We start from the raw sequence: 15,859 nt of genomic DNA, 5'->3' as shown, positions 1-15,859 counted from the left end.
AATATCAACACATTTGGAACACTCATAGTGTGAAGTTCACTTTATAAAATATAAATCTCTATGTTTTTTTAAATAAGGCTTATGAAACAGATTTATTTTAAGTACCAAATTTCAAAATATGAGTGTAGAAAATACACGTGCAGTTGCATTAGGGTGTATTTAAATCAAGTATTACACTTCCAAATGGCTAATGACACTTAACTAGCCATTTACAAGTATGAATCCTTGATTTGCATTTGCAGATTTTGTAATTTTACATGCAAATGTAGGCACATAATGGTGCATCCATCTCTAAACTCCTCTGTTTAGCCTTTTGTGCATAATCCACAAACACAATGTTCCTACCCTTGTTGATTATGCTACAACAGTTAACTGTGAATAGTATTCCCAGAGCTGTCCTGGCATAAATGAATGTTGCTGGTGTAGAAACGTGTTTTGGCATGATTAGTCAGGTGTCTGCATAAATATAAGATGTTGCAAAATTAATGCTGTCACTGTCCACATTTACTTCATATTTACCTACCAGCCCCTGGCAATGTCCTCTTCTGAGTGCAGCTCACACCATCATCAGGGGGTCTGCTGATGATCCCACTGCACTGGAGTTGCTTGGATGTCTTCACAGAAATTGCTGTCTGCCTACTCCCCAGCTCTTCTATGTGTGTAAAGGAGGTCGCCGGTGACTGGGTCTCCACCTTAGGCAGCAACTTTATGTTGTGCATATATGCAGCATGCTCATTAGAGCAACAAAAGAAGTGGGCATACAGTTTTCAGTTATGTAGATTATACATTTTTGTTTTAATTTATGAACCTTGAGAGAGACTTTCTAAGCAAAATAGCTATGTTAATTTTAGCTCCATTTTAATGAAAAAGAATGGGCTAGGGATAGGATAGAAAAGGAACAAAACTGGTGGTTGGGTAAGACACATTATTTTCCACAAAGTTAAAAGGATATTACAAATTGTGCGGAATATGAAACAAAAATTTAAAAATATGATAGATAGCAATAAGCAATTGGAGGCTCAGAATTGCCTCCCTTGGATTATATAGCCTCATCATTCCCATTTCATCTGATTTAATTTTTTTTTTTTTTTTGGAAATATGCAATAGTGATGTCTCAATCACATCTCTTGGTGATGTATTCCATTTCCTATAATTGCCACTACTGTTAAGACTATTTTCCTAATGTCAAGCTTAAACGTTTCTTTCCTGTGCTTCAAGCTATTGCTCTTTTTTCTACCATCATCTGAAACTGAATACTTTGTCTTTTATTTACATTATAATCGTGAAGATCTCTATAGAGTGTCTTTTTATATCTCCTAACTCTTCTCTTTCTAGAGTATATGTACTATATATTCTTTTTTAAAAAAACCTACATTAATTCAGTGTTGTTTACAGTGCAAAGTCAAGCACTGAAAGTTAGGAAATGCCAGAGAGAAGTTGCCCTTACTTTCTTATTTTTGCTCTTTTGTGCATACATGCAAAAGAATGCTTAAGATTTTGAGCAACAGATCATACATAGTGTGTGGCACACTGAAACAAAGTAGTACATGCACAGTGCTAATATAATATCTAGGAATTTAGGCAGCAAGCCAGAATTTGCGTTAGTGGAAATGATGATTTTCAGCAGCTCAGAACTAAGCCAAACCTAACAGATTTGCATGGGACAAGCAAAAGACACCTCCTTCACCTTCGTGTATCACATTGCCAATTTCAAAGTCCTGCTACAAACCATGGAGGTCTTTGTAGCTTTTTTTTTTTAATTTAATAAATGATCTAAATAATTTTTATAGCAGAAAGCATAATCATGAAGATTGTAAATTAAGCAACGTCACTCCAGAGCTATGCATATTTTCACTTATCATTTTAGTTTTATATGTAATCCTGTGTATCTGTTTAGTTTTCACCTTTTTTCCCCTCCAATTTGCATTGCATTTGAAGCTCCTATTTAATTTGCTATGTATTAGGATCCCTAACTCTTTCTCAAACTTGCTACTCTAGAGCTTGATCTAAAGCCTATTAAACTCACTGGGAGTCTTTCCATTAACTTCAGTGGACTTTGGTTCAGACCCTCATTCCCTCTTCCTAGCTGTATGACTTTACAGGTTGAGTAATGAATCTCATCCAGTTGCATGCATCTCACTTTTCCAGTCTTTCCAAATCATTTTGCAGGAAGACCAAGTATGAAGGAAATCAAGGATAAAGTGACTTGAACTACTAAAAAAAATGCAATCTCTTGTTAAAAACAGCCACAGAGGATTAGAGGATTGTACTAATGCAAAAGTTGTACCTATATTTTTTAAAGGCTGTAGTGGTGATCCTGGGAATTATACACAAATAAACTTTACATCTGTACCTGGCTAACTGGTTGAAATGATAATTAAAAGCAAAATAACAAAACACCAGGAAGATAATGATATGATCAGGTCTAACTAATATGGGTTTTGCCAAAGAAAATCATGTCTCATTTACAATTTACCAAGGATTGTGGTGGATTCTCCATCACTAAGTATTGTTAAATCAAGATTGGATGTTTTTCTAAAAGATCTGCTGTAGGAATTATTTTGGGGAAGTTTATGGCCTGTGTTATACAGGAGGTCAGACTAAATGATTGCAGACTAGATGATTGCAGCTCCCTTCTGGCCTGGGAATCTAGAAATCTATAATCTGTGTGAATTCTCTGAATATATCAATAAAGTAGTAGATAAATGATAGCCAGTTGACATAATTTATTTAGGCTTCCAAAAGCCCTTTGACTTCCCACATCAAAGGCTACTAAAGAAGTTAAGTAGTTACAGGCTGTAAGGCAAAGTATTGTGATGGATGAAAAACTGGCTAGGAGACAGAAAACAAAAAGTAGAATTAAATAGTTAGTTTTCATCATGGCAAAAGGTAAACAAAGGAATACCTCAGGGTTCCAACTAAGTTCAGTATTGTTTGTTATATCAATAATCTGGAATGGCGGATGAATAGTGAGGAAGCAAAATTTGCTGGTGGCACAAACGTATTTAGGTAGTTGGAACTAAGAGGATGGTGAGGAACTTCAGAGAGATCTCAACAAGCTAGGTGAAGTAATGCACATTAGAGTGAAAAATGTAAACTACTCATACACCTTGCAGAGTTCAAAATTAACTGTATCAATTCAGGAAAGAAACTGGATAAATACCAGCTTTGAACTTTGAAATAATTGAGCTGTCACCATAGACCAGGAATTCCCAAACTTGGTGTGCGGCTTGTTCAGGGTAAGTCCCGGTGGCCTACGAGACACTTTGTTTACCTGAGTTTCCTCAGGTACAGCCGCTCCCAGCTCCCAGTGGCCACGTTTCGCCATTCCCAGCCAATGGTCTCCCCTTCCATATTTCTTGAAGATATTATCTCTTTTCTAGTCCCCTGGTTCTCCTTCTGACTCTGATCGAAACTGAAGGTTATTTTAGCTAACATAATGTAGCCTAAGTAGATAGAATATTTTTCTAATACAATTAACTAGATACATTTTTCTTTGTTTTAAAGGTGTATAAATACTGTATCCTTTCCAAACAGATTTTTAATAAAAATTACTGCATTCCCACTGGTTGAGTGATTTGTCACCTAGTTTCCAAGCAAAGGTCAAAATATGCATTCAGATAAAGGGAATTTAACCAGATTTGCTAAACTCATAGAGAAAACAGACTTGCTCTAAGGAAGCAGTCTGACTCTCTCCCTTTTCATTTCCTCACGGCATCATATTAGATTGGTTTCCCAATGTGGTCATGCCCCATATTCCTTTTGCATTTGATTGCAGTCCCATACGTCATTCGTAAGAAATGTTGCCGGAGCCACAAATGCACAAAGGTATAACAATAAAATTATCACAGCAGACCTCAAGCAGCCTGAGGCAGGTGAGGCCCACAGAAATACAAAACATACTTATTTTATTAAAAAGCAGGTTTGCTACCCAAAAAGAGATGGTATAGCATTCCATTATAAAAATATTTCCGGGTGGACAAAAGCTTGATTATCTCTCTGTCTTGTCCTTCTATCTACCTACCTACCTATCTATTCACCCACCCTTTATCACCATATTTTATGAGCTCATTTTAAATATTAAACACTGGAAATACAATACTAATCTCTCTCTTTCTGTTTTCTTTCCTAAGCTGTGGGGGAAATGGTGAAATTCATTTTTAAAAAATGTTTTATGGTATGGATGTGTGTGTGTATTGTGGGAAAAACAAGTTGAACAGATGAGTTTCCATTTAGTTGAGTGATGAAATCCATCGTCATTTTTTTTTATTTCATAGGAATTACTCATGTTTAAAAGGAAGCATATGCTTAAGTTGTGTGCTGGATCAGGGCTTTAGTGAGCTCCATATTCGAGGTCCAGTTCCTGTGAAAGTTCTGGCTCCTGGGTTCATCAGCCTCCGTATTAGTCAACTGGTCTGTGATTCCACTGAAATGTAGCTGTCGTGGAAGATCATAACCCCAGAAGGAGATGAGATCTCTCATGTAGCTAGGACCATAGTAGCCATGGAGGGCTGTGACTATCAGGACAGAGGACTTGAACTGGACTGTTCATTCTTTGGAAAGCTAGTGCAGAGGGTGAATAGCTGGGTGGTATGCTCACAGTGACCTGTATTGAATAGCAGAAGGGCTGCTGTGTTCTAAACGTCTACCAATTTGAACTTTTTCACAGTGTTCAGATTTGTTTGTAGATATGAGTTGCAATAATTAAGCCTAGAGGTCACATATGCTTAGGTTACTGATGGTAAGTCTATGTCTGCTAGGTTGGGAAGCAATCTTTAGTCTAGTCATGGACAACCTTCAAACCTGCCAATGTGTACAGGAGCAACTGAAATATTATAAGAGGTCTTATTATAATTTGTTCACAAGTGGGTCTTTGCACAACATGGATCAATTAGGCCACGAGGGGTTTGGTTGGCAAGCTGCAGCCTGCCACATCCATGTAGGTTATCACAGCAGTTCAGCGCAAGTCTTGGGGGACACGGATCCTACAGGCAAAGCCTTTTTAATTGAGCTTTTGCACATGGCATCCAGTTTGGGTCCAGAGCGCCAAATTCTGTTGTCCTTGGCCTTATTCAGACAAAGTATCTGCAGTCAGTGAGGGATTTTGCCTGAGCACTGACTTTAGGATTACAGTGGGTTCATTTTTAGAAGCTGAAAATAAATAAAATTATATTTTCTGAAGGACTGAAAAATGCATTATTCAGGAGTACTATGCTCCACTAATAGTTGATCATAAGGGAAGGCTCTTTTTCCTATGTAAGCTAATGTTTTTCTATATTAAATGTATATTCAGTGTTTCCTACATATTTATAATACATGCACGCAATCTAGATTCGCTATTTTTATCCTTTTAATTGTTAAACATGTTAGTATATGGTGAACTTAAAATCAGCTTCAGCTGCAATAAGTCATCCCTTTTACTAAGCTGTATACTTCACCAGTGAATAGAGTTTATTTTAAGATCAAGGAATTACTTAATTTTCTGAATGCTATTCCACAGATGAGTGGAAATGCAATATCACAAAACATTATATGTAATATCAGTTTATTGCATTGAAGTCTCTGTAATTTATCTGCATAGTTTATATCATTCTTCTTTTAATTTAATAGAATAGAAATTGACAGTGAAAAAGATCTTTCAAATCCTCTTGTCTGATCCTTGCCAGTACAACATTGTTCTCTGTAATCTCTCCAGAGCTTTGTCCACTCACTTTTTAAATGACTCAAGCAAAGAGACTTCCACAATTTACCCTGGGAGAATATACTACAGTCCAGCAGATTTGACTCTTACAAAATTTTCTTAATATTCAATCTACATTTTCCTTTGCTCATTTTCATTCTATTTCATCTAGTTATTTCCCCCTGGACCATCTTGAAAAAATCCTCACCCTTCTTTGTTCTTAAGCCCTTCAATTGCTTGTAGATGGTTATCACAGACCCTTTAATAGTACATGAGCCAAGATATACATGCTGTAAATAAAATGTAATGGCAAGTACCATAAGAAGAAAACCATTACCTGGTATGATTTAGTGGAAAGATTGGTTTCTACTTGATATGTAAGCCTTTAGTGAGCTTAAAATTTTTAATTCTTATATTTTTAAAGGCTTAATGATTAATTAGATCTAATAAACCAACATGAGGTTGTTTTAAATGAATGTATATATATTTATAGTGCTATGGTTTTCTCTAGTCAATCATGACCAATATTTGAAGACATCTCTCTCAAATCCTGTCCTGTTGTTGGCTAATGTGGTGCTTGTTGCATATACAATGTGTAGCTGACGGAAAGAAGTGAACAGCAGCACAATTGGATTTCATAACGGTTTATTTTCAGTTAAACTGCAGTAGGTCTTGTTGATATAGGAAATGTTCTGCTAGGGCCAGGTGCATTTTAATAAAATTATTTCTTTAAATAAATCTAATTATGTTCAGTTACACTAGACATTCAGTCACTTTACCTGGATAAATTATGCAAATCATAGTGTGTTCTTCTTATATTTTTCCCAGGTAAAAAACTATGTTAAAATGGAGTTAAGCTTAGGACAACGTATCGATAATTTAGGCTAAACACTAATTATAGAGATGTAATTATTCTAACAACAATATTTTAAACCTGGAGTTAAGAAATAAATTTAAAATAACTTCAAATATGTTAAGGGATGGAAATACAGAGTTAGAGCTCTCTTAAACCTTAACTCTGCCCTCTCATGGCAGTAACCGTATGATTAAGGCATTTCAGTGTTTGTGGTCCCGTATTAAATCAAACTGATTTCACATTAGATTTTTTTCATTTATTTACCCTGATGGTATCCCTGCAGGGAAGAGATAAAGTTAACTCATAAGTATTTAACAAATTTACTTGTATATTCTTAGAAAATTCATTCTCTACTGAAAGAATAAGTTCTGTAATTTTGGGGAAGACATGCTGTATTTTTCAGCCATAAAAAAGAAGCTGAACCCTTATTTTAAGTGCAACACTCATCTGCACCTTAACTGTGGGGCTACAACAGGCAACTCCATTTTTATGTTAAATCAGGACAATTTACTAAGACAAACCTAGAAATCAAATTAAAGTTAAAATTAACCCAGGTGTCATTTGCTGGTGGATGGATGGGGAGGTAAGAGGCTAGGGATATGGTAGGCAGAACAGATCGTGGGTGTGGGCAAGGCGCGGACCCCCCCTGGCCTCTCTGCCTAGGAGTTGCAGGGACATACGGGTAGGAGCCCCCCACCCCGAGGTAAGCACCGCCCTGCACTCCAATCTCCATCCCCTAGCCCTGAGCCCCCTCCCGCACACCCAATTGGACACTTTAGAAGTCACAGAAAGTTACAGAATCCGTGACTTCCATGACAGACATGCAGCCTTAATTATAATATTGCAAAATTTGGCAGGGAGAATCAAGGACAGGTGTAGTGCCTGAAATGACTTGTAACTTATTTTTTGAAAATTACTAGATTTCAAATTGACAATGTTCTTTTTGTCTTATTGATATTCCTTCTGTAGGGTTTTAAACCAACCTATAGAATTTCTTAGAGAAGTATATACTTGCTATAATTTTTTTTAGATTGGTTTAAAAATTCTGTAGAAAATTTATAATTTTCTGTTCTGTTTTCATAAGGATGACACATAAAAGGGCTGTGTAGAGGAGAAATGCAACAAAGCTATGTGCTCTCCTGCCACCACATCACTTGCCATTAGCCACTCTGTGTTAGCAGTACATTTTTTACTCCTGAAGGAATTCTGCTCCAAAAAATTAAAAGTTCTGCAAAATTCTGCAAATTTTATTTATCAAAATAACACTATATAATCACACCAGTTTCAATTATTTTGGTAATTTATTTCAAAATACCTGTCAGCAAGTATGTCTGTAACAATACATACACACACACAAATTCCCCCATGAGTAGAGAGTTAAAGAAACCCCTACAACAACCCAGTTTCTGCTTCTTTGACCCCTTCTCTCCGGAGCCCAGCTGGGGAGGAGGGAGGCAGACACTCACACCCCCTTTCCCTGAGAGGCCCCCTCTTCCCCCGCCCAGAGCCCAGCAGCGGGCCCCTCCCCAAGCCCAGACCCTCACACCACCCCCCATGAGTCCAGCAGCCAGGTCCCCCCCAGCCCAGATAATGACAGACCCTACCCTTCTAGAGTCCAGGGATTCAGAGGGAGAAACAGCTTGATGCTGGGAACCAGGCTTGCACAGTTTCCTACATGCTGCCACCTTCATCCTTCAGGACATGCTAGGAACAGCAACTGCTGGAAACCCTCCAGTTCCCTCCCCCTTCCACCATCCTTGTCTTCTATTTGCGAGCTGGCCTCTGTCAGGTCCCAGTGGCAGGCAACATCTCTGCAGCCCATTTCTGTGGTGGGGGAAAAGGAAATTCTGTGCAGACAATATTAATTTCTGCAAAATTCTGCATTGCACAGTAGCACAGAATTCCCCCAGGAGTAATTTTTGGAGATGATAGAGAAACAGAAGGAATGGCCCCAGGGGAATGTTCAGAATAGAACTGGAGTGCTGATGCTCTACATCAAATCTGCCCATGAAACCATGTCTTAATGTATGCAACAAATTGCAGAATAAATTAATGATGCCAGTTAAAGGATTAAATTAATGTGATCCCTTTTCGCCCAGTTGGATAGCCAGTTTTCGGGGTCTTGACAGGTTGTTTCCATTAGGAGGCGACAGAGTCAGGATTTCTGTGGTGCAATCCTGTTTATTTACAAAGAATATATAAAAAGTCCTGTTACCATTCACAGAGTAGGAATCAAACAATAGAAGAAAGTTTCCTTTCTCAGTATTCCAAAGCCGCCTCATCTGGCACTCTTCCCAAAAAGCTCTTTCTCTTAGCTTACTATCAGTGTCATACTGCAAGTGCTTCTCTGGCTGTCCTTGGCTTCCTGCTGTTTTCTTGATTGTTTCTGTGGTGTTTCTGGCTGCATCTGCTCAAACACACACTCAACTCCACCAAAACAATACCCAGCCCTCTACATTTGCGTTTAACCCTCAGTAAAACAACTCTGCCCACATAGTACAGCTCTTGACCAGTCCTGCATATGGCCTGTGTTTTGGGCAGTGGTTTCTATTGTTTCCGCTATTTGACTCCAAAAGGAGCTTCACTTCTTACATTTATCCTGAATGAAGGATGACTGTTACACCCATCAGCTTCACAAGGTTTGACCCTATACCCAGCATAACATTACTGTAGCATTTCCACACACACTTGGAGAGAACAGGGCAATGGCAGCATGGCATCGGAAATAACCAATCTGCTAGTTTGTGGGTTAGAGATGCTGGGAGGATGATCAAGGCAGACAGGCTACTCATAAATATAGTAAGGCCTGCAAGATAGGCCTTGTTTTGCCTATGCATCCCCAGGTTCCTCACACCAGCTAGAACATGCTCCTGCCCATTACATATTTGCACCAGTTCTGCAATGCAAGAGGGAAAATATGCTGCAACAGTTGTGGAGTTTGGTAAATAAAAATGTTCATCATTAAGAATGTTATATGGGAGAAGCTGATATGCCCATAGGAAGCACAGCAAGAAACTTACTTCACAGTTTATAACAATGGACACAACTGTAATTCCTTTTCCAAAAAACTGTAGCTATTACTATGTGATTTTGTATTAAGTTTAAAAAGATCTATATTTCAAAACAAGCAGAAGCCATGAATAACAATAAATCTTAGACATAGCATAAGTAACAAAAAATGTTCACAATTTTTTTTATTTCTATTAAAAAATTGTCACTGACGAGGCAATTCTAAGGTGCAGCAAACTACTGTTGTTACAGCATCAGTACAAGCTATGAAAAGCAACAGTGGTGTACTATAGACTATATTGTTATAGAAAACTTTATGCACACTGAACAACATCTGCTACCTGTAGTTTTTTAAAAACTTGTTTTGATGAGTCATAAAATGCCCTATTATTCTCTGAATATTCCTGTAGTAATTGTTTATCAGGTTGGCAACCCTGTAGCAGAGTGTTTGCTCATAAAAGGAATATAATCTCAGTTGTTCTCGCAGGAGAGTCTGGTGGAATTGTCTCGTATTCTATAGTTATTTCACGGATGGATTGATCCTTCAGAAAATCAATTGAAGGAGTCCATACAGTATACAATTCTGCTAACAGATCTCTAGAAACATCTACTGTCTTATCTAGTGGGATAATATATCTTGTAGCACTTTGACAATATATAATACAAATAACAGTAAGTTTGTTTGTTTGTTTGTGGTTTAGAGGGGAAATGCTCCAATAACTGAAACTGAATTGAGTCACTCTGATAATTTTTAACATTACATTATTTGTTTTCTGTAAATAATTCAGAGAAAGAGTTCTAATTAATTGTTTGTAATTCACCATAACACATTTCCTTTCTTTCACTAGAATATACTTTTAAATATTAAATTAATGCTTTTAATTCCTAATTTGGAAATATACAGGTTGTTACGTAGAAGTGAAGTATTAATGTAGAAAATGTTTATCAGAAGGAAAACATTATGCAGATGAGTAGAGAAAGCTATGTGCTGTACAGCATATTTCTAAGGGATATTTTAAACTTAGCTCCCAGGAAAAATTATGAAAAATGCTCTAGGAGGAGTTTAGTTCCAATTGCATGATTTCAAGTGTGTGCATGTGTCTATTTAACCTAGTTCCTCCATCTCTGCTATTAACTTCTGTACTTTGTCTTTCTTATTTTTACAGCCCTGATAGCCATTGGACGATACAGCATGACAATAGAGACAGTGGATGTTGGGTGGTGTAAAGAAATTACAGATCAGGGAGCCACCCAAATTGCACAAAGCAGCAAGTCTCTCAGATATTTAGGGTTGATGAGATGCGATAAGGTAAGCAGCTTCTGTGAAAAGCGGATGTAGGCTTCTGAGTATATGTATGGAATGTGTGAGACAGACTTGTTTATTTTTTCCTATAAAAATATCTTTCTTCTTCGAGTGATTGCACATGTCCATTCCATTGCAGGTGTGTGCACCTTATGCACAGTTGTTGGAGAACTTTTTCCCTCAGCGGTACCCACTGGAGTGACTTAAGCACACTCTGCCACTGGGCACCACTGTGTGCCGGCGTAAGAGGGAAGAGCTACCTCCAATCCCCTTTAGTTCCTGCTTACCACCAGTGATGGTTGTTGGAGTGCTTCCAGTCTGGCTAGCACAAGTTTATTTCCCTCACTCTTTGTATATAGTCTGTTTCTTGTTTAGTACGTAGTTAGATATAATGTATAGTTAGTGTTAGGTTTTAGTTGTTAGGTCACTTTTGGACCAGATTTGATTTTTGAGACTGGGACTGGAGCCATGCCTCTCTCTCTGGGGTTCAAGTCTTGCCAGTCATGTGCCAGACCAATAACCCACACCTCATCTGCCTGAAATATCTTGGGGAGTTCCACATCAGTGACAAGTGTCACATTTGCAGAAGATTTAAGCCTCACTCAAAAAAAGACAGCGCAGCGAGTCTTAAGTGTCTCCTTATGGAGGCGGCACACCTCCTCCATCAGAGCCCTTGGGTCCAGAGTATACTCCAAGTGCAGCACCATCAGTGCAGAGTTCCCCTACTGAGATGTCTTCAACACCATGCTCTGTGTGTCTGGTACCAAAGAAGAGAGACAGATCTGCCAAGGACATGGTACCTTGTCCAAGAAGACCTTTGGTACCAAGGCCAGCTAAAAGCAAGATCTCTGGGAGAGAGGAAGTGGAGCACTCCTTTGCTGCAAAGACTCTGTCGACTCTGGGACCTATCCCAGGTCCACCAAGGCCATCCCCTGAAATTTCTATTCACAGACCCAAGACCCAATCCCAGTACAGATGATGCCGGGAGCATACACTGCTGCCAGAGAATTACTTAACCTCTCAGTACCGGTGTCCCTGGCAATGCAGAAAGTGTTCCACTCGTACCAATAACTGTAGTACCTATGCCAGCTCTGCAAGAGCATATGGTACTGATCCCAATTCTGGTACCTGGGAGGCCAGTACACTCCAAGGGCAAGCCGCCATTAACGTCCCTTGTACCACCATCTCTAGGTTTGGCTTACCTGTCTCCTGTCCACATGGGTTCTGCTCCACCATTTTCGCAGGACTCACTCATCTTTGTCAGATACAGAACTGAGGCTTGTTTTGTCCCATACTAGCTAGAAAGCTTACCCTCCATCAGAGGCGTGTGGTCCATGGATATTCCAGCAGTTCCAACGCTGGGCACATCACAAGGGACAATGGCATGTGCAACCATGGGGCCCACCATCCACATGTTAATGGTCATTCTGGACATCATGGGGTGTCCCTCTCCCTGTTAGGACCTCTCCTCACCTGTCTGAGTTGACTTCCTTGAGGGTTCACCAAGATCATTGGCATCACAGATAGTGTACAGGCACCAAGCAACTGGAAGTTGCTCAGACAGCTCCTCCACCACAAGAGGCAGATCAGCCATTGCCTCAGCATCCTGGTGCAGCTTCTTCCTCATCACAAGATGAGGCTGTAGAGATTGTGAGCAATTCTTCACCCCAGAGGATAACAAAGCTCACCAAGAACTGCTTAAAGGGGTGGCCTTGTTTTAGACATTCAAGTGGCAGAGGTCTGCGAGAAATCCCACAAGATAATGGACATTTTAGCTTTTGCAGGACTCTCCAGAGTGGTGCTTCTGATTAACTAAGCAATTTTGGAACCAGTTAAAATCTTTGACAGACCCCTTCTTCCCACCTGCCTATGGCAAAATGGGCAGAGAGGAGATACTGTGTCCCTTCTAAGGGCTTCAAACACCTCTACTCTCACCCATCCACAGACCCTTCAGTGGTGGCAGCAACTAATGAGTGGGAGAGGCAAGCATTGGTGCCAAGCATTGGTGCCAGTGAATAAGGAATCAAAGAGGCTGGTCTGTTTGGCCGTAAACTTTATTCAACAGGAGGTCTACAGCTAAGAATTGCTAACCAGCAAGCTCCACTAAGTCACTATAACTTCACCTTGTGGAAAAACATAATGAAGTTTAAAGACAGGCTACTGGAGGACTCCGGGCAGGAGTTCATTCTCATGATAGAGGAGGGTAAGCTGGTGGCAAGAACAGCTCTTCAGGACAGTTTGGATGCGGCGGACTTAGCAGCTTGTTCCATGGCATCTGTTATCTCTGTGAGGAGGTGTTTGTGTCTGCAAACTTCTGGTCTCCCCCCTGAAGTACAGCAGACCATCCAGGGTTTGCCATTTGAGGGGCCGTCCCTCCTTTTGGAAAAGTCTTGGATCTATTTTAAATCTAAGAGAGTTAAACAAGTACCTGAAGAAAATTAAGTTCTGCCTGGTTATCCTGACTTTCATAATTCCTTCCCTGGAACAGGGCGACTGGGGTGCTGCTCTCAACTTTCAAGGACACTTACTTCCATATAGAGATGTGTCCAGAGCACCCCAAGTTCCTCAGGTTCATAGCAAATGGAACACATTACCAAGTCAAAGTACTTTCATTCGGCCTATCAGCATCCCCTCACATTTTCACAAAGTGCATGGTGCCAGTAGCAGTATATCTGCGAAGATAGGGAATCCATGAGTTCCCCTATCTGGATGACTGGTTGGTGAGGAGCCGGTGATGCTGTCAAGTGCTGTCCAGCAGGGCCATCATTGAATCCACCTTCAGTGCCCTAGGTCTGTTACTCAGTCAAGACAAATCAATTGTAAAACCTGTACAAAGAGTTTATTGGAGCACTACTGAAGGCTATGCAAACCAGAGCATTTCTGCCTCAGTCAAGGTTCCAAACACTTCTAGATCTGGTTCTGAAAGCACATTCTATTACTACAGTGCACATTTGCCTCAGACTTCTGGAGAACATGAGCACGTGTACTTACGTGGTGTGACACGCGAGACTATGCCTCAGTCGGCTTCAAGGATGTCTAACATCAGTGTATACCCCCTGTTGTCATCGTCTAAACAGAGTGATTCATGTTCCAGGGGTAATTTTGTCCTCTCTGGACTGGTGGACGGATCCTTGGAATGTTTGTGTGGGTATCCCTTTCTTTCTCCGCAGCCAGAGCTCATTTTGGTCACAGATGCCTCATCCCTAGGTTGGGGGCATACATCAGAACTCTACAAACTCAAGGGCTGTGGTTCTTGCAGGATCTGACTCATAAACATCAGATAGCTATGTGCTATCTATTAAGAAGGAACTGAGGGAGGATGTGGGCAGCTCCGCCCTCTTGTACCAGCATGCAGTGATGTGTGGTGGTAGAGGGCATTCAAGCCACCTTAATGGGTACAGCTGAGGGGAAAAGTTCTCCGACATCTGAGCACAAGGCCTTCACACACCTATAATGGAATGGATATGTACAACACAACTCCACAACAGCTATGGAAAGGTAGGTAACCTTTTTTGCCTTTCATTGTTATGGTGGTAACTCTTGTAGCGTGTTGTATTTGCAGGTTTAAAATAGGAATTAGCCACAGAGAGAAAGAGAGCATATCTTTTTGCTGACCTAGATTTCTGACATGCATCCTTACGCTACTGGCTCTGAGCGCTAACACAAGTTTTGTGTACAAGCTATCCTTTTCTGATTTGATATATGATTGATGTCTCATATCATTAATATAACAGTCTGTCTTAAAAAAAAGTAGAAGAATTGTAAAAATGCTGTAGTGTTACTTTCAAAGGAAATTATTTTCTGTAGCTCCATTCTCTTGATCACCTTTGTATAAACATATGAATCAAGAATGTGGATGTTGAGATAAGGTTATGAGAATTTGAATTCATGACCTTTTGGAGTAAAAAACTTAATCGCATGGAGTATTTTAAAATTGTCAGCACTTACTGCTTTTTCCATTAAAAATAATTGTAAAGATGAATTTTGTAAAAAAGAATGTTCAGCTATAATTTTACAATTATTCAAAAGTTGGTAAATCTAAGATATGAACATTCCACCCAAATTTGGGTTTAGGCAGTTTAACTTCATGGTATGTGCAGTGGGAGACTTTGGGGAAAGAAGGGTTTTGGGATTATCCTGTGCTAGAGCTAATGAATTTTCACATCAGGAAGTCCAGACTCAAAATGTCAGAGTTTAGTGGGACAAGCTGGGAAAATAGGCACACTGATCAGAGGGAGAGAGGGTAAACAAAAAAGCTACAGCATTCATATCTGAATTCTCTTTAATCTCAATTGAAATGTGTATTGCTTTATATAAATAATGTATTTATCTAAATGTATTTTCAAGGATTAGTTGAATGTTTAAACTGTATCAAAATGCAAACTTTCTTAATCTGAGACTTTTTCTGTTTTAGCTTCATTTACAACCTCTTGGGTTCAGTCAGAAATAAGAACAATGAAACCTATTTATCCAAAAAAAAAATCTCTTCCTTTTCCTTCCTCCTTTTTCCTCCTTTTCACTGTCCATTCTATAAAAAGAAGAGGTAGAAAGCATAATTAAAACATACATCGATTGGATACAGAGCTGTGTGAGCTGCTCAATTCTATAAAGGTACTCAAAATCAGACCTGGTCTCACTTTAATCACATTCTGGTCAGAAACACATTTAAGCTTGTGTCTAAGGAAAACACATGGTCAAGTGTTTTCTTGAATAATTATATTTTCCTGAAACTGGGCCCCTGCTTTCAGAGTCTTCAGGTCTAGAGATGAGTGAATAATGGGGTTTGTTGAGGGTTTTTTTTTGTTTGTTTTGAAGATGAACCGAAAAATCAGGCTGGGGGGAACTTTCTGGTTCGATTTGAACTGAAAACAGCATTTTCTTAATGTTTTCATTGAATCAAAAAAAAACCAAAAGTTGTGTTTCAAATCAGCATAAACATTTTGAGTTGACTCAAACTAATTTTTCTGAAGTTTTTGTTTTGATTCAGCCATTTCAGGTGCTTTTCCTGTTT

General features: G+C 39.3%; 1 protein-coding gene across 1 annotated transcript in view; it reads left to right on the top strand.

Moving 5' to 3' along the window:
- The window catches only part of FBXL17 (F-box and leucine rich repeat protein 17), a 485,100-nt gene that overhangs the window by 452,264 nt on the left and 16,977 nt on the right, over positions 1–15,859 (top strand). Inside the window, exon 8 of the mRNA XM_073344633.2 lies at positions 10,712–10,854. Within this exon, the coding sequence (XP_073200734.1) occupies positions 10,712–10,854 (143 nt within the window). The remainder of the gene's footprint in view (positions 1–10,711; positions 10,855–15,859) is intronic.

The sequence above is a fragment of the Lepidochelys kempii genome, chromosome 5 (genome assembly GCF_965140285.1).
Source record: "Lepidochelys kempii isolate rLepKem1 chromosome 5, rLepKem1.hap1, whole genome shotgun sequence".
Lineage (NCBI taxonomy): Eukaryota > Metazoa > Chordata > Testudines > Cheloniidae > Lepidochelys > Lepidochelys kempii.
The sequence above is the reverse complement of the archived record's forward strand: the minus strand, read 5'-3'. Positions and strand labels throughout refer to the sequence as shown.